Source organism: Procambarus clarkii, chromosome 74 (genome assembly GCF_040958095.1).
Source record: "Procambarus clarkii isolate CNS0578487 chromosome 74, FALCON_Pclarkii_2.0, whole genome shotgun sequence".
NCBI lineage: Eukaryota > Metazoa > Arthropoda > Malacostraca > Decapoda > Cambaridae > Procambarus > Procambarus clarkii.
In genome coordinates, this window is record NC_091223.1 from 1,617,470 (window position 1) to 1,637,515 (window position 20,046).

General features: G+C 42.8%; 1 protein-coding gene across 1 annotated transcript; it reads left to right on the plus strand.

Moving 5' to 3' along the window:
* The first annotated feature begins 330 nt into the window (after positions 1-330).
* On the plus strand, positions 331-897 carry LOC138356762 (uncharacterized). Its single transcript, XM_069313084.1, has one exon. The coding sequence runs from the start codon at positions 331-333 to the stop codon at positions 895-897; it is 567 nt and encodes a 188-aa protein (XP_069169185.1).
* The last annotated feature ends 19,149 nt before the right edge of the window (positions 898-20,046 follow it).

The window sequence follows — 20,046 nt, forward strand, 5'->3', positions numbered from 1 at the left end:
CGTATATATTTAGCTTGTGATTTAGCAGAAATGGGATTATTGGCCAAACACAGTGATGATATTTAATACATTCTCGTCTGTGTCGATATTTTTTCACGGTATGCGCAAGTCGCACCTCTGAAACGCAAAGATGGACAGACTGTGAGTAAAGCTCTGAAAAACATATTGGAATCCTCATATTTCCAAGGAATACGTAAAATAAATACAGATCGAGGAGGTGAATTTTATAATTCTCATATGCAACGAATGCTTGCAGCTAAAAATATTAAACTGTATAGCGTATTTTCTCAAGAAACAAAAGCCGCTATTGCCGAACGCTTTATACGTACCATGAAAACCAAGATTTATAAATATATGACTGCGCACAATACCTCCAGATATCTGCCCATATTGCCTGATATCATAAAGGCTTATAACACAACACCCCACCGAGGGTTAGGTGGTCGGACTCCAGTTGACGTTCATGCTTTATCTCGTCCACAAGATATAAAGAAACAGTTCAATCTCATGTATAAAAGTAAGGACAAACCTAAAGCAGGTCTTAGTTCTCTACTAGCTGTCGGGGATACAGTTCGCATTACTCTCTCCAACAGAATTTCGACATTCAAGAAAGGTTTTGCTAGACAAAACACGGAAGAAATTTTCAGAATTATTCGTATAGATAAAAGCCAGCCTATCCCATTATATTTTTTACGAGATTTGAATAACAAGCCCATTGACGGAGGGTTTTATAAGGAAGAATTAACCCTAACCCATTTACCAGCTGCATTTAATATTGAGAAGGTCCTACGCAAACGTACATTACCCAATAATAAATTACAGTATAAAGTAAGGTACGAAGGCTACGATTCTTCATTTGATCAGTGGATTGATGCTGATGATTTGTTGAAGATATGAAGAAGCCATTAGTATACAAGTACAGAGAGTTGGTGACCTTGCTGAGCAAACTCAATTCCTCAGCCAGGAAAAAATTGATTGCTCAGTTTAAAAAAACACATATTCATTGCTTGTCAGAGATTTTCAACAATTTTCTGAAAAATAGACTTCCAGTTAAAAAGAAAGTTATAGTCAAATTGAAGAAATACAGAGACACCTTGCATTCGATGGCTTGTAAGAAACCCTCAATTTCAAACAAAAAGCGTATTTTATTGACTCGTAAAGGAGGCAGTATCCTCGGTATATTATTACCCATAGCTGCTAGTTTAATTTCCAGGCTATTTAATAAATAAAAATGAAAGAATATTATCTAGTACCTCGTAAATCCATCGATGAGGGACCTGCTAAAGTACCAGTAGTTAAAAAAGCAGAAGTAGCGCCATCACTAGCTCCAACACCTGTCCTGCCAGCAAGTACTCCAGCAGCACCAGTTTCAGTACGAGCTAATCCTTCAATAGTACATTTGGTATATTTAAAATTGAAAGCTAAAGATCATGATTATGCTACTTCGCTGTTAAATTATTTTTATGAAAGCAAGATGGTGCAATGGGACGTCAATGGGAATCTGCAAATGCCAGTGACTGGAATAAACATAATTGATGATATTTTAACTAAAATGACAATTCACCGCTCTGTATTCCCACGAGAAAAATTACCGCTGGTTAAATTATTCATCTCTTTAACCTCAACTCCACGAGAAATGTTTAGGAATACAGAATCTCGTAAACAAGTATTTAATGATGACGTGGCACTAAGAAGAAAACGGGCGTATGCTCCTACTACAGCTGCTGGAGAAACTAAACGCCCTAAAGTTGGCGGAGGAGCAACTTGGCTAGCTTACTAAAGGTGAGTGTATAAATAGATGTTCTGTTTTGTTTTTAGTTTATTCATTCATAGTCCAGCAATGGATTCCCACGTTATTTACGCTACTAGTGTTTCTAATACAGATTTATTTCCTAATAATGTACCTAGTGCTTTTGAAAACAAACTGTATAATCAACTCGTGCTGGATTCTAGACGCTCCTACGAAATGTGTCTCCAGAATATATTATTGCCTTCGTCATATTACATAATAAGATCGGATGATCTGGAAAGTTATATCCGCGTGAGAATTATGTACCTAGATGTTAAAGGAATTAGTTACAAACATTCCAAATTTCTACCGAAAACTAATATTTTAGCTGGTGGCATAAAGGAAATTATATACGCCATCAATAATGAAATTACCCATATATTTTCACAGAATGATTTGAGTTTTGTGTCTGATGTCTATAAGACGCATTTCCCAAGATATGCAGATGCATATATTAAATATGGATCGATTTCCAATAGAGTAAAGTTCAATACCGCGAGTAGCGATGAGAATGTATTGTATTATGACGATAATCGAGCAATATGCAGGATTTCCCTATCTTTTGGGGCGAGTATTGGCAAGGTTTTAGGAACTGAACGGCATAAAAATTATGATATATACGTACACAAGAATTATTTGGCTGAAACACCCATATCAGGCACGTGCCCCTACCCTCCACAACCTAGGGACATGATGGATTACTTGTGTGTTTATTGCGATAAAATTGCACCCACGATGTACGGAAATTTATTAGTGAATATATTGGACGTAGTGTCTTTGCAGGGCGGTGAAAGCACGAATAGGAAACTATATAAACCTCTAAATACAAATGTACTGGATAGTATAAGTATTGCAGTAACAGATCCTAATGGGACCCCTATTTATTTCGATAAACGCGGAAGCACAACAGCTGTTTTACATATACGACCCCGAATTGGGTCTATATAATAAGGACATTACAGTTCCGAGCCTCATTACTCATCTGCAAGCTACAAAATGCGCGTCAATTTCATCCCTCTGTCTGTAGACGAAATATTATTCTTAATTAGCCCACCTGCCTCATATAAAGGAGGTGGGCTGAGTGATATTAGAATATTCAATAGATGTCATATAAGAGGAGGTGGTATATTCAGTTTCCTCACTGGTTTAGCCCGTAAAGCAGCGCCATTTTTAATGAGAACCCTTGCTCCTGCTGTCTTAAGTATGGGTCAGAATGTATTGCAAGACATGCAAACCAGGCGAACATTCCTTTAAAAAGTCAATGAAGAAGCATGGGATCGAATTATTGAAGGGAGTTGGCCGTCAGATTTTAGGTGGTGGTAAAAGGCAGAAAAAGTCTAAGAGAAAGGCTAAGGCCACCAAATTAGCACTTATTCGCAGTTTCACAAAACAGAATAAGAAGAATAAGAGATATAATGACGTGTTTGCATAAATTACAATTCATTCCTCTCATAGCATCCAGCATGAATACTACTACTACACTAGGAGCGGGGCTACAATCCCCTTTGGAAAGTTACACAGTGGGTGTAACAGATGGATTTCCCAAACTTAATTCAGCACGTATGATTGAGTCCACTATAGCCAGCAGGAAAAATATTGATATTTTACCTGTTAATTTAGGAATTAATAAATTTAAGGACTCGTATATTGAATTTAGAATCCCTGTAATTCCTGGTCATTTCCTGGATATGTCATCACTACCCCTAGAAGTGGGCATAGAATTAACAGAAGCTGACGCCGCAATAGATTCGGGCAAAAAAGTGACTCTCGCCAATGGATTATCACAAACACTTTTTAAAACAGTGGTGGTGTATTTCAACGAACAAGTAGTTGAAAGTAATTCTTTATTTTCTTATTGGGCGTATATAAAGCTGCTAACGACTCTTTCCAGAAGTAAAATTGATGGTTTTAAGCATCTAGCGCATTTTTATAAAGAAGAGGCGCTAACAATACCCAATAAAATTGATACGCAGTATTTTGCTACGACCACGATAGATCAGGATGAGAAAATGGTTAATATGAAAGAACATGGCATTTATACGTGCTTTAAATTACTGCTGGATATTGCATCTATTAGCGAGTATTTACTGGATAACGTAGATGTAAGAATACGTTTGGAGTTAAATAGTGATAAATGGGTTATTGGCAGTGATACAGCAACTGCTAATTATAAATATAATATAAATATGGCCCGCTTATGGATAGATAGATTAACCCCATTCCCTTCTGGGCTACTAGCTATTTACAGAGCACTCGCCCAAAATAATGGAGCAGTAACGTATATATTTGATACAACCCTATTTAAAACCTATATTCTAGGTCAGGGTAAAAAATCATTAACTATGGACCAACCCTGGGGTGGAGTGATCCCTGAGAAGTTATACATGGCCATTATTGATATGGAAGCCATTTCTGGAGATTATACCTTAAACCCATTATATTTCAACAATTCCGCCTTTAGCAACGTATATATCTCGGTGAACGGCACGAGTTTATTTAATATCGCGTGTGATTTCCCCCATAAATGTTCGAAATTATATTATACGGTCCTGAATGCCGTAGGATTTAATGTAGATAATATTTTGTCCTATGAATCGTTCGTTATAGGACAAACTCTGCTGGTCTTTAATTTATTACCAGAAGAAATAAAGGATACAGTTTCCTTGGAAGCGACAGGGAATTTAAGAATTACATTGGAATTTAATACAGCCATAGTGGGAAATTTATACTGCTGTTTGGTCCTACTACTGGTGTTATGAAAATTAATGCTGACCGACGTATTATTTGCGAAACGAGAGCCTAAGAAACATGAATTGTTTAGAAATAAACAATGGGTTGAAAAATATATATTTAGGGGAAGAAGCCATATATATATAGGATGTTATTTAGCGAACGATGTACGGAGAATCTTCAAGAAATTGAATAAAGAGCCAGTGGTATTTATTTTAAATACTTTGGATGAGAAATCCCCTGCAACGATGATGGGTCATTGGATGACTGTGTATGTACACAATAAACCTTCAGGAGCCATTATCGCCCTGTTGGACAGTTTTGGGCTGAAGATGGAATTACATTCACGTTATTTACAAGAATTCCTCTCTTATTTTGAAGATTACAGAGTTTACATGTTCACAAAACGCATTCAGAGCATGGACTTCTATTATTGTGGAGCCTATGCCATGTTTTTCGTCTATCAATTATGTAACCTTAACTTGAGAGCTGCACTACATAATTTTGAAACTTTATTATGAACGATAGGAAGATAATTCAATTTGCACATTCTAATTTTGCAATGCCTAACTGCAAAAACACATTTTGCATAGATGGACAAGATAAATGTCTATCGCTGTGTGATGAATCCTCATATTACTGAGCTGTAAGTATATTTCTAGATGTTTGCCATATATTGTCTTTCATATTATTGCTGATTTATTATTATTATTATTATTCTGTGTTACTCATATGGTATTTATTTATTTATTGTTCCAGATTTGATGTGGCAGAGGAACTGGTCTCACAAAAAATTACCAGGATCTGGGATTGCTATGATCGACGTCTTAAATATCATGCTTGTTCCCCATTAGAATTTTACTGTTAAGACTAGAATGTAAACTTTTATTACCAATAAAGTAATAGAAACCTATACAATGTATATTCTTAAACCTCTGATTAGGTTAGGTGGGGATGGTTAGTCTAGCCATTTTTGAATAATAACATCAAATACACATGCCAGTAAAACGCCAAAGGGCGCATTGGTTGTCTGGTGACGTCACATATAGTTGACCAGTCAGGTGCTGTAATACCTTCACACCTATGTGCTAATGGCCAGCAATACCTTATCCCTATACCTGAGGTCGCTTTTCACGATGTTACTAAACAACAACAATAAGTGGTCTGTAGAATGTATTTGTTTGCTATATATAATAAGTTAGGTTAGAATGGTTTGATGGGTTTATGAATAACAGAAAATATAAGCAATGAGCGAAAATACGAGCTATTGTAGCTGAATATCGACTCTGATGAAGCACAGAGTACAGTTGAGGTATTAAGCCTGATTAAGAGTTCACACTTATGTGTGAACCTCCTGGGATCCGCATTTGGCACGTTGGCTGGAAGCTCATTGGGGGCTTACAGCTCATTAGGGATGATGACGTCAGAAAAAAGAAGGTAACTGCAGGAGGCCTTATTTTCAAATCACGAGAGGCTTGCTTTTACTGAATGAGTATTTTTGATCTGTTATATGCTACAGTAAGGTGTGCGAGGTGTGTTTTGAGCGAATGTGAGATGTGCATACGGTTAGGGACAATATTGGATTACTACTGAACTTGCATTGAAATCGCCAATGCCCAGGGCCCTGTTTTTCATATAAATGACTGATAGGGGTTTTCGTTTTTATTTGCCCTATGCTCAATAAACGATCCTTGAAGAAAGATGGACAAAGCTTAAATTACATTCTCTAGATAGACGAAGAGGAAATAGGGGTGTCATGATAGAGGTGTTAAAGAATGGACATGATAAAGGGGGATATTAATAGGCAAGAGATAAAAACAAGAGATAAAACACGAAACAATGGGTATAAATTGGAATAAGTTTTAGATTAAGGAAAAAGACCTGGGTAAATACTGGTTCTGTAACAGGGTTTGAACTCATTTCTTATGTTATTATTATGTAATCTTAGCTATAAAATGATCTTACACAATGGGAAACAGTACGGCAATACCTTATTGAGAAAAACGAGCTTATAATGATTAACGCCATTGCACATTAGGCTCGACAGAAGGCAGCATTTGAATCCCCCTTTGCTATAAACATTAAAAATGGGAATATATACACTATAACAGAAAACGGACTTATTCAGGGAAGAAGAATACGGGGTGACTATTAGCAATGCCTGTGCGAAATATGATGGGGCCAGGAGCCGGCCTTATAATCCCCAGGTAAGTTGATGACGTCATTGACCATTAGCAATGCCCGTGCATGGGTCAGCGGGGTAACCAAAAAACATGGGGCCAAATCGCGGCCGTTGAATCTCACTGGGCTAACGAAAAAACATGGGGCCAAATCGCGTCCGTCGAATCTCACTAGGCTAACGAAAAAACATGGGGCCAAATCGCGTCCGTCGAATCTCACTAGGCTAACGAAAAAACATGGGGCCAAATCGCGTCCGTCGAATCTCACTAGGCTAACGAAAAAACATGGGGCCAAATCGCGGCCGTTGAATCTCACTAGGCTAACGAAAAAACATGGGGCCAAATCGCGGCCGTTGAATCTCACTAGGCTAACGAAAAAACATGGGGCCAAATCGCGGCCATCGGAAAAAGCAAAACGGCAGCGATTTGGCCCGGTTTACACTACTCCCATGAGCTGTAGTTGATCCCATACTCCAACTCATGAGCTGTAGTTGACCACCATAACCAACCCGTGAGCTAAAGTTGACCCCATACCTCAACCCGTGAGATGTAGTTGACCCCATACCCCAACCCGTGAGCTGTAATTGACCCAATACCCAAATATATGAGCTGCAGTTGACCCCATAACCCAATCTATGACCTAAAGTTGACCCCATACCCCAACCCATGAGCTGTAGTTGACCCCTTACACCAACCCATGAGCTGTAGTTGACCTCATACCCCATTCCATGAGCAGTAGTTGACCCCATACCCCATTCCATGAGCTGTAGTTGACCCCATACCCCAACCTGTGACTGTAGTTGACCCCATACCCCAACCAGTCAAATGTAGTTGACCCCATACCCCAACCCGTGAGCTGTAGTTGACCCCATACCCCAACCCATGAGCTGTAGTTGACCCCATACCCCAACCTGTGACTGTTGGTAACCCCATACCCCAACCCGTGAGCTGTAGTTGTCCCCATATCCCAAAACCTGAGCAGTAGTTGACCCCATACCCCAACCCATGAGCTGTAGTTAACCCCATACCCCAACTCGTGAGCGGTAGTTAACCCCATATCCTAACTCATAAGCTGTAGTTGACCCCATACCCCAACCCATGAGCTTGATTTGACCCCATACCCAAACCCATGAGCTGTAGTTGACCCCATAACCCAACTCGTGAGCTGTAGTTGACCCCATACCATATTCTATGTGCAGTGGTTGAACCTATACCCTAACCAGTGAACTGTAGTGGACCCCATACCCCATCCCGTGAGCTATAGATGACCCCATGGCCCCAATCCGTGAGCTTTAGTGGACCCCATACCCCAACTAGTGAGCTGTAGTTGACCACATACCCATACCTGTGAGCAGTAGTTGACCCCATACCCCAACCCATGAGCAGTAGTGGACCCCAAACCCCAACCCATGAGCAGTAGTGGACCCCAAACCCCAACCCGTGAGCTAAAGCTGACCCTATACCCAAAGTCATGAGCTGTAGTGGACCCAATACCCCAACCCGTGAGCTGTAGTCGAGCAAATACACCATCCCATGACCTGTAGGTGACCCCATACCCCAACCTTCGAGCTGTAGTTGACCCCCATACCCCAACCCGTGAGCTGTAGTGGACCCAATACCCCAACCCATGAGCAGTAGTGGATCCCATACCCCAATCCGTGAGCTACAGCTGCCCCTATACACCAGGCAATGAGCTATAGTGGACCCAATACCCCACCCCCTGAGCTGTAGTCGAGCAAATACCCCATTCCTTGACCTGTAGGTGACCCCATGCCCCAACCCGTGAGCTGTAGTTGACCCCATACCCCAACCCGTGAGCTGTAATTGAGCAAAAACCCCATCCCATGAGCTGTAGTTGACCCCATACCCCAACCCATAAGCTTTAGTTGACCCCATACGCCAACCCATGAGCTGCAGTTGACCCCAAACTCCACCCCCCTGAGCTGTAGTTGACCCCATTCCCCAACCCATGAGCTGTAGATGACCCCATACCAAAACCTGTGACTGTAGATGACCCCATACCAAAACCTGTGACTGTAGGTGACCCCATACCATAACCCATGAGCTGTAGTTGACCCCATACCCCATCCCGTGAGCTGTAGTTGACCCCATACCCCAATCCATGAGCTGCAGTTGACCCCATAAGCCAACCTATGAGCCGTAGTTGACCCCATACACCAACCCTTGAGTTGTAGTTGACCCCATACCCCAACCCGTGAGCTGAAGTTGACCCTATACCCCAACCCGTGAGCTAAAGTTGACCCCATACGTCAACTAATGAGCTGTAGTTGACCCCATGCCTCATCCCGTGAGCTTTAGTTGACCCCATATCCCAACCCGTGAGCTGCAGTTGACTCCATACGCCAACCTTGAGCTGTAGTTGACCCCATTCCCCAACCCGTGAGCTGTTGTTGACCCCATACGCTAACCGTGAGCTGTATTTGACCCCATACCCCAACCCGTGAGCTGTAGTTGACCCCATACCCAAACCTATGAACTTTAGTTGACCCCATACCCTAACCCATGAGCTGTAGTTGACCCCATACAGCAACCCATGAGCTGTAGTTGGCACCATACCCCATTTCATAAACTGTAGTTGACCCCATACCCAAACCCATGAGCTGTAGTTGACCCCATAATCCAACTCATGAGCTGTAGTTGACCCCATACCCCAACCCGTGAGCTAAAGTTGACCCCATACCCCAACTCATGAGGTGTAGTTGACCCCATTCGCCATCCCAAGAGCTGTAGTTAACCCAATTCCCCAACCCATGAGATATATTTGACCCCATACCCCAACCTGTGACTGTTGGTGACCCCATACCCCAAACGTGATCTATAGACGACCCCATACCACAAATCGTGAACTGTAGTGAACACCAATACCCCACCCCGTGAGCTGTTGTTAACCCCATACATCAACCCGTAGCTGTAGTTGACATCATACCCCAACTCGTGAGCTGTAGTTGACCCCATACCCCAACTCGTGAGCTGTAGTTGACCCCATACCCCAACTCGTGAGCTGTAGTTGACCCCATACCCCAACCTGTGACTGTAGTTGACCCCATATCCCAACCCGTGAGATGTAGATGACCCCATACCCCAACCCGTGAGCTTAACTTGACCCCATACCCCAACCTGTGATTTTAGTTGACCCCATACCCCAACCTGTGAGCTTTAGTTGACCCCATACCCCAACGTAGGAGCTGTAGTTAACCCCATACCCCAACCAATGAGCTGTAGTTGACCCCATACTCCAATCTATGAGCTGTAGTTGACCCCATACCCCAACGTATGAGCTGTAGTTAACCCCATACCCCAACCCATGAACTGTAGTTGATCCCATACTCCAACTCATGAGCTGTAGTTGACCCCATACCCCAACCTGTGACTGTAGGTGACCCCATACCCCAACCAGTCAAATGTAGTTGACCCCGTACCCCAACCCGTGAGCTGAATTTGACCCTATACCCCTACCCGTGAGCTAAAGTTGACCCCATACGTCAACTAATGAGCTGTAGTTGACCCCATGCCTCATCCCGTGAGCTTTAGTTGACCCCATATCCCAACCCGTGAGCTAAAGTTGACCCCATACCCCAACCCGTGAAATGTAGTTGACCCCATACCCCAACCCGTGAGCTGTAGTAAACCCAATACCCCAACCCGTGAGCTGTAGTTGACCCCTTACACCAACCCATGAGCTGTAGTTGACCTCATACCCCATTCCATGAGCTTTAGTTGACCCCATACCACATTCCATGAGCTGTAGTTGACCCCATACCCCAACATGTGACTGTAGGTGACCCCATACCCCAACCAGTCAAATGTAGTTGACCCCATACCCCAACCCGTGAGCTGTAGTTGACCCCATACCCCAACCCATGAGCTGTAGTTGACCCCATACCCCAACCTGTGACTGTTGGTGACCCCATACCCCAACCCGTGAGCTGTAGTTTTCCCCATACCCCAAAACCTGAGCAGTAGTTGACCCCATACCCCAACCCATGAGCTGTAGTTAACCCCATACCCCAACTCGTGAGGAGTAGTTAACCCCATATCCTAACTCATAAGCTGTAGTTGACCCTATACCCCAACCCATGAGCTTGATTTGACCCCATACCCCAACCCATGAGCTGTAGTTGACCCCATAACCCAACTCGTGAGCTGTAGTTGACCCCATACCATATTCTATGTGCAGTGGTTGAACCTATACCCTAACCCGTGAACTGTAGTGGACCCCATACCAAAACCCGTGAGCTATAGATGACCCCATGGCCCCAACCCGTGAGCTGTAGTGGACCCCATACCCCAACTAGTGAGCTGTAGTTGACCACATACCCCTACCTGTGAGCAGTAGTTGACCCCATACCCCAACCCATGAGCAGTAGTGGACCCCATACCCCAACCCGTGAGCTGTAGTCGAGCAAATACACTATCCCATGACCTGTAAGTGACCCCATACCCCAACCTTTGAGCTACAGTTGACCCCCATACCCCAACCTGTGAGCTGTAGTGGACCCAATACCCCAACCCATGAGCAGTAGTGGATCCCATACCCCAATCCGTGAGCTAAAGCTGACCCTATACACCAGGCAAAGAGCTATAGTGGACCCAATACCCCAACCCGTGATCTGTAGTTGACCCCATACCCCAACCCATGAGCAGTAGTGGATCCCATACCCCAATCCGTGAGCTAAAGCTGACACTATACACCAGGCAATGAGCTAGAGTGAACCCAATACCCCAACCCGTGAGCTGTAGTCGAATAAATACCCCATTCCTTGACCTGTAGGTGACCCCATGCCCCAACCCATGAGCTGCAGTTGACCCCATACCCCAACACGTGAGCTGTAGTTGACCCCATACGCCAACCCATGAGCTGTAGTTGACCCCATAAGCCAACCTATGAGCTGTAGTTGACCCCATACCCCAACCCTTGAGTTGTAGTTGACCCCATTCCCCAACCCATGAGCTGTAGATGACCCCATACCAAAACCTGTGACTGTAGGTGACCCCATACTATAACTCATGAGCTGTAGTTGACCCCATACCCCATCCCGTGAGCTGTAGTTGACCCCATACCCCATTCCATGAGCTGCAGTTGACCCCATAAGCCAACCTATGAGCTGTAGTTGACCCCATACCCCAACTCGTGAGCTAAAGTTGACCCCATACGTCAACCAATGAGCTGTAGTTGACCCCATGCCTCATCCCGTGAGCTTTAGTTAACCCCATATCCCAACCCGTGAGCTGCAGTTGACCCCATACGCCAACCTTGAGCTGTAGTTGACCCCATTCAACAACCCTTGAGCTGTAGTTGACCCCATACCTCAACCCGTGAGCTGTGGTTGACACCATACCCCAACCCGTGAGCTGTAGTTGACCCCATACCCAAACCTATGAACTTTAGTTGACCCCATATCCCAACCCATGAGCTGTAGTTGACCCCATTCCCCAACCCATGAGCTGTAGTTGACCCCATAACCCAACCCATGAGCTGTAGTTGACCCCATACCCCAATCCGTGAGCCGTCGTTGACACTATAACCCAACCAGTGAGCTGTAGTTGACCCCATACCCCAACCAATGAGCTGTAGTTGACCCCATACCCCACCCCATGAGTTGCAATTGACCCCATATCCCAACTCATAAGCTGTAGTTGACCCCATACCCCAACCCATAAGCTATAGTTGACGCCATATCCCAACTCATGAGCTGTAGCTGCCCCCGTACCCCCAACCTATGAGCTGTAGTTGACCCCATCCCCCAACCCATGAGCTGTAGTTAACCCCATACCCCAATACGTGAGCTATAGTTGACCCAATACCCCATCACATGAGCTGTCGTTGACCCCATACCTCAACCTATGAGCTATATTTGACCCCATACCCCAACCTGTGACTGTTGGTCACCCCATAACCCAACCCGTGAGCTGTAGTTGACCCCATAACCCAATCTATGACCTCTAGTTGACCCCATACCCCAACCCATGAGCTGTAGTGGACCCCATACCCCCAACACGTGAGCTATAGATGAACCCATACCCCAACCCGTGAACTGTAGTTGACTCCATACCCCAACCAGTGAGCTGTAGTTGACCCCATACCCCAACAAGTGAGCTTTAGTGGACCCAATACCCCAACCCGTGAGCTGTAGTCGAGCAAATACTCGAACCCATGAGCTGTAGTTGACCCCATACTCCATCTCATGAGCTATAGTTGACCCCATACGCCAACCCGTGAGCTGTCGTTGACCCCATATCCAAACCCGGGATCCATATTTGACCCCATACCCCAACTTGTGACTGTTGGTGACCCCATACCCCAACCAGTGAGTTGCACTTGACCCCATTCCCCAACCCGTGAGCTGTAGATGACCCCATACCACAACCTGTGACTGTAGTTGACCCCATACATTAACCTGTGAGCTGTAGTTGACCCCATACCCTAACCAGTGAGCTGTAGTAGACACCATACCCCAACCCGTGAGCTAAAGCTGACCCTATACCCCAAGCTATGAGCTGTAGTGAACCCAATAACCCAATCCGTGAGCTGTAGTCAAGCAAATACCCCATCCCATGACCTGTAGGTGACCCCATACCCCAACCCGTGAGCTGTAGCAGACCCCGTACCCCAATCTATGAGCTGCAGTTGACCCCATAACCCAATCTATGACCTGTAGTTTACCCCATACCCCAACCCATGAGCTGTAGTTGACCCCATACACCAACCCATGAGCTGTAGTTGACCCCATACCCCAATCCGTGGGCTGTAGTTGACCCCATACCCCCAACCCATGAGCTGTAGTTGATCCCATATTCAGTGTTGTTATATTATCATAGCAATATGGAAGTTGTAGTGAAGGACCTGGTGACTCTAGTGGGAGCCCTGAGGACAGAGTTGGACTCTCTGCGGGAGGAGGTGCGTCAGCTTAAAAAACAACGAGAAGTAACGAAGGAGGAGACCAGCAGTAAAGGGACCTCGTCTTGGAGAGTTGCGAAAGACAGGGGCCTTAAGAAGACTTTGATAAAGCCGCCTTCAAACGCCATAGCAACTTCAAATTCATTTGACGTTTTGGAGGACGAGTGCTGTGGAGAGACTGTGGATCGCGCAAAAGGGAAAGCAACGAAGAGAAAGGAAGCGCAGGCCCCTCAGAAAGTAAAGGAAGTACCTAAGCAAACATTAGTTGTGGGAGATTCCCAGATAAGGTATTTGGATAGAACGTTTTGTGCTAGAGATAGGGGGAACAGGTTAAGGGTTTGCTATCCCGGAGCTGGCATTGGTGATATTATAAACAACATGAATGATATTATGGCTGGTAATGGGAACAATCCCATTATTTGCATTAGCGTGGGAGGAAATGATGTTGGTCGAGTCAGGAGTGAGGAACTGATTCAGAGGTATAAAACAGCCATAGAGTTAGTTAGGAGCAAGGGAGGAATCCCGATCATATGTGGCATTCTTCCAAGAAAGGGAGTGGGAAATGAATGGATATCGAGGGCACTTGGTGTCAATTGCCGGCTGGAAAGATATTGCAAATCAAATGCAATATCTTTCATAGACAACTGGGAACACTTCTATGGAAGAAATGAAATGTATGCTCGTGATGGGGTGCATCTATCGAGAGCTGGGGTTGTTGCTGTTGCGAACTCGCTAGAAGAAGTGGTTAGAGGTGTTTGTTTGGGTTTAAACTGTTAGTAGATAGAGGTATGGGAATTGATTTGGAGGAAGGAGGTAATAAAAGTATGTGTTTGTGGGAGAAAGGAATTGGCAAAACGATCAGGGAAAGAGAAGGTCCGCAAAATAACAATTCACTTAGGGTATATTACACTAACAGTAGAAGTCTAAGAAATAAAATTAACGAATTAAATGCTCTTGTCTGCACAGAAAAAATAGATATTATTGCACTTACCGAAACGTGGATGAATGTAGAAAATAGAGAACTATTAGCTGAATATCAAATATATGGATTTAAACTATTTCACACAGATAGATATATTAGACGAGGAGGTGGAGTAGCCATATATGTTAGGGACAATTTGAAATGTAGTCTCAAAGAGGGAATCAAAACAGAGCCACACACAGAAACTATTTGGATTGAATTAAACGAAAAAGCTAATAATATTATAATAGGAGTAATATATAGGCCACCAAATTTAGACAGAATGGAAGCAAAGCATCTATGGGATGAAATATCTAGAGCATCTAGATCTAACAGTATTTATGTCATGGGTGACTTTAATTTTAGCGGAATAAACTGGTTGAACAAAACAGGGAATAGTGAAGCAGAAGATTTTCTAGAATTAATTGACGATTGCTTTCTTACGCAACACATTAAGGAACCAACACGGGAAAATAATATTTTAGATTTAGTGTTAACTAACAGGGAAACGCAAATTAATGACATCGAAATAGGGAGTGAGCTAGGGAGCAGTGATCACAAAGAAATCAGATTTAGCATAGAATGGAATAGACCAGTAGGAGAAAATTCTGTTAGAGTGCCAGATTTTCGAAAAGCTGATTTTAATAGCCTAAGAAATTTTTTGGGTCAAATTGATTGGAAAGGCTTGGGTATGGGGTGTGGGCCGGTCTTGGAGCGAGACATGAACCCAGCGATAGGTGACTTAAATGGGGATTTCGATGTGGATTCAATATATAACTTATTTAAGAATATTCTAAACAAAGCACAGGAACGTAGTATACCATACAAATTGAATAGATCGTATACTAATGACCCAAAGTGGATAACAAAGAATTTGAAGAACCTTATAGGTAAAAAGAGAGCTTGGTACAAAAGGATTAAAAATGGGGAGGTCACTTTAGAACAGGAATTCGTACAACTGGTTAGAAATGTTAAAAAAGAGATAAGGAAAGCAAAAAGAAACTATGAAGTTCGCATAGCAGGGCAAGCAAAGACAAATCCTAAAGGGTTTTTTCAGTTATATCGTACTAAGACTAGGGAAAGGATAGGTCCATTAAAAACTGAGACAGGTCAAATAACAGATAGTGATGAAGAGATGAGTAGTATTTTTAATAAATATTTTGTATCTGTATTTACTAAAGAGGAACTTAACAATATGCCTTCAGCCGAACAAGTCTATGTGGGTGGGGACGAGGACAGGTTGACGAGTTTAGCAGTTACCAGGGAGGATGTTCTTAAACAAATAGTAAAACTCAAACCAAACAAATCCCCAGGGCCGGATGAAGTGTTTGCTAGGGTGCTTAAAGAATGCAAAGAGGAGCTTTGTGACCCACTGTCAACCATATTTAATAAATCAATAGAGTCAGGCAGAGTGCCAGAGTTTTGGAAAGTTGCTAATGTGATACCAGTTTTTAAGAAAGGAGATAGATCACTTGCGTCTAACTATCGACCAATCGGTCAGGTGAGTCGGTCAGGTGAAGTCACAGTGAGAGGTTGTGTTAACCGGAGCTCCTGAGTGTTGTTATATTATCATAGCAATATGGAAGTTGTAGTTAAGGACCTGGTGACTCTAGTGGGAGCCCTGAGGACAGAGTTGGACTCTCTGCGGGAGGAGGTGCGTCAGCTTAAAAAACAACGAGAAGTAACGAAGGAGGAGACCAGCAGTAAAGGGACCTCGTCTTGGAGAGTTGCGAAAGACAGGGGCCTTAAGAAGACTTTGATAAAGCCGCCTTCAAACGCCATAGCAACTTCAAATTCATTTGACGTTTTGGAGGACGAGTGCTGTGGAGAGACTGTGGATCGCGCAAAAGGGAAAGCAACGAAGAGAAAGGAAGCGCAGGCCCCTCAGAAAGTAAAGGAAGTACCTAAGCAAACATTAGTTGTGGGAGATTCCCAGATAAGGTATTTGGATAGAACGTTTTGTGCTAGAGATAGGGGGAACAGGTTAAGGGTTTGCTATCCCGGAGCTGGCATTGGTGATATTATAAACAACATGAATGATATTATTTCTGGTAATGGGAACAATCCCATTATTTGCATTAGCGTGGGAGGAAATGATGTTGGTCGAGTCAGGAGTGAGGAACTGATTCAGAGGTATAAAACAGCCATAGAGTTAGTTAGGAGCAAGGGAGGAATCCCGATCATATGTGGCATTCTTCCAAGAAAGGGAGTGGGAAATGAATGGATATCGAGGGCACTTGGTGTCAATTGCCGGCTGGAAAGATATTGCAAATCAAATGCAATATCTTTCATAGACAACTGGGAACACTTCTATGGAAGAAATGAAATGTATGCTCGTGATGGGGTGCATCTATCGAGAGCTGGGGTTGTTGCTGTTGCGAACTCGCTAGAAGAAGTGGTTAGAGGTGTTTGTTTGGGTTTAAACTGTTAGTAGATAGAGGTATGGGAATTGATTTGGAGGAAGGAGGTAATAAAAGTATGTGTTTGTGGGAGAAAGGAATTGGCAAAACGATCAGGGAAAGAGAAGGTCCGCAAAATAACAATTCACTTAGGGTATATTACACTAACAGTAGAAGTCTAAGAAATAAAATTAACGAATTAAATGCTCTTGTCTGCACAGAAAAAATAGATATTATTGCACTTACCGAAACGTGGATGAATGTAGAAAATAGAGAACTATTAGCTGAATATCAAATATATGGATTTAAACTATTTCACACAGATAGATATATTAGACGAGGAGGTGGAGTAGCCATATATGTTAGGGACAATTTGAAATGTAGTCTCAAAGAGGGAATCAAAACAGAGCCACACACAGAAACTATTTGGATTGAATTAAACGAAAAAGCTAATAATATTATAATAGGAATAATATATAGGCCACCAAATTTAGACAGAATGGAAGCAAAGCATCTATGGGATGAAATATCTAGAGCATCTAGATCTAACAGTATTTATGTCATGGGTGACTTTAATTTTAGCGGAATAAACTGGTTGAACAAAACAGGGAATAGTGAAGCAGAAGATTTTCTAGAATTAATTGACGATTGCTTTCTTACGCAACACATTAAGGAACCAACACGGGAAAATAATATTTTAGATTTAGTGTTAACTAACAGGGAAACGCAAATTAATGACATCGAAATAGGGAGTGAGCTAGGGAGCAGTGATCACAAAGAAATCAGATTTAGTATAGAATGGAATAGACCAGTAGGAGAAAATTCTGTTAAAGTGCCAGATTTTCGAAAAGCTGATTTTAATAGGCTAAGAAATTTTTTGGGTCAAATTGATTGGAAAGGCTTGGGTATGGGGTGTGGGCCGGTCTTGGAGCGAGACATGAACCCAGCGATAGGTGACTTAAATGGGGATTTCGATGTGGATTCAATATATAACTTATTTAAGAATATTCTAAACAAAGCACAGGAACGTAGTATACCATACAAATTGAATAGATCGTATACTAATGACCAAAAGTGGATAACAAAGAATTTGAAGAACCTTATAGGTAAAAAGAGAGCTTGGTACAAAAGGATTAAAAATGGGGAGGTCACTTTAGAACAGGAATTCGTACAACTGGTTAGAAATGTTAAAAAAGAGATAAGGAAAGCAAAAAGAAACTATGAAGTTCGCATAGCAGGGCAAGCAAAGACAAATCCTAAAGGGTTTTTTCAGTTATATCGTACTAAGACTAGGGAAAGGATAGGTCCATTAAAAACTGAGACAGGTCAAATAACAGATAGTGATGAAGAGATGAGTAGTATTTTTAATAAATATTTTGTATCTGTATTTACTAAAGAGGAACTTAACAATATGCCTTCAGCCGAACAAGTCTATGTGGGTGGGGACGAGGACAGGTTGACGAGTTTAGCAGTTACCAGGGAGGATGTTCTTAAACAAATAGTAAAACTCAAACCAAACAAATCCCCAGGGCCGGATGAAGTGTTTGCTAGGGTGCTTAAAGAATGCAAAGAGGAGCTTTGTGACCCACTGTCAACCATATTTAATAAATCAATAGAGTCAGGCAGAGTGCCAGAGTTTTGGAAAGTTGCTAATGTGATACCAGTTTTTAAGAAAGGAGATAGATCACTTGCGTCTAACTATCGACCAATCGGTCAGGTGAGTCGGTCAGGTGAAGTCACAGTGAGAGGTTGTGTTAACCGGAGCTCCTGAGTGTTGTTATATTATCATAGCAATATGGAAGTTGTAGTTAAGGACCTGGTGACTCTAGTGGGAGCCCTGAGGACAGAGTTGGACTCTCTGCGGGAGGAGGTGCGTCAGCTTAAAAAACAACGAGAAGTAACGAAGGAGGAGACCAGCAGTAAAGGGACCTCGTCTTGGAGAGTTGCGAAAGACAGGGGCCTTAAGAAGACTTTGATAAAGCCGCCTTCAAACGCCATAGCAACTTCAAATTCATTTGACGTTTTGGAGGACGAGTGCTGTGGAGAGACTGTGGATCGCGCAAAAGGGAAAGCAACGAAGAGAAAGGAAGCGCAGGCCCCTCAGAAAGTAAAGGAAGTACCTAAGCAAACATTAGTTGTGGGAGATTCCCAGATAAGGTATTTGGATAGAACGTTTTGTGCTAGAGATAGGGGGAACAGGTTAAGGGTTTGCTATCCCGGAGCTGGCATTGGTGATATTATAAACAACATGAATGATATTATTTCTGGTAATGGGAACAATCCCATTATTTGCATTAGCGTGGGAGGAAATGATGTTGGTCGAGTCAGGAGTGAGGAACTGATTCAGAGGTATAAAACAGCCATAGAGTTAGTTAGGAGCAAGGGAGGAATCCCGATCATATGTGGCATTCTTCCAAGAAAGGGAGTGGGAAATGAATGGATATCGAGGGCACTTGGTGTCAATTGCCGGCTGGAAAGATATTGCAAATCAAATGCAATATCTTTCATAGACAACTGGGAACACTTCTATGGAAGAAATGAAATGTATGCTCGTGATGGGGTGCATCTATCGAGAGCTGGGGTTGTTGCTGTTGCGAACTCGCTAGAAGAAGTGGTTAGAGGTGTTTGTTTGGGTTTAAACTGTTAGTAGATAGAGGTATGGGAATTGATTTGGAGGAAGGAGGTAATAAAAGTATGTGTTTGTGGGAGAAAGGAATTGGCAAAACGATCAGGGAAAGAGAAGGTCCGCAAAATAACAATTCACTTAGGGTATATTACACTAACAGTAGAAGTCTAAGAAATAAAATTAACGAATTAAATGCTCTTGTCTGCACAGAAAAAATAGATATTATTGCACTTACCGAAACGTGGATGAATGTAGAAAATAGAGAACTATTAGCTGAATATCAAATATATGGATTTAAACTATTTCACACAGATAGATATATTAGACGAGGAGGTGGAGTAGCCATATATGTTAGGGACAATTTGAAATGTAGTCTCAAAGAGGGAATCAAAACAGAGCCACACACAGAAACTATTTGGATTGAATTAAACGAAAAAGCTAA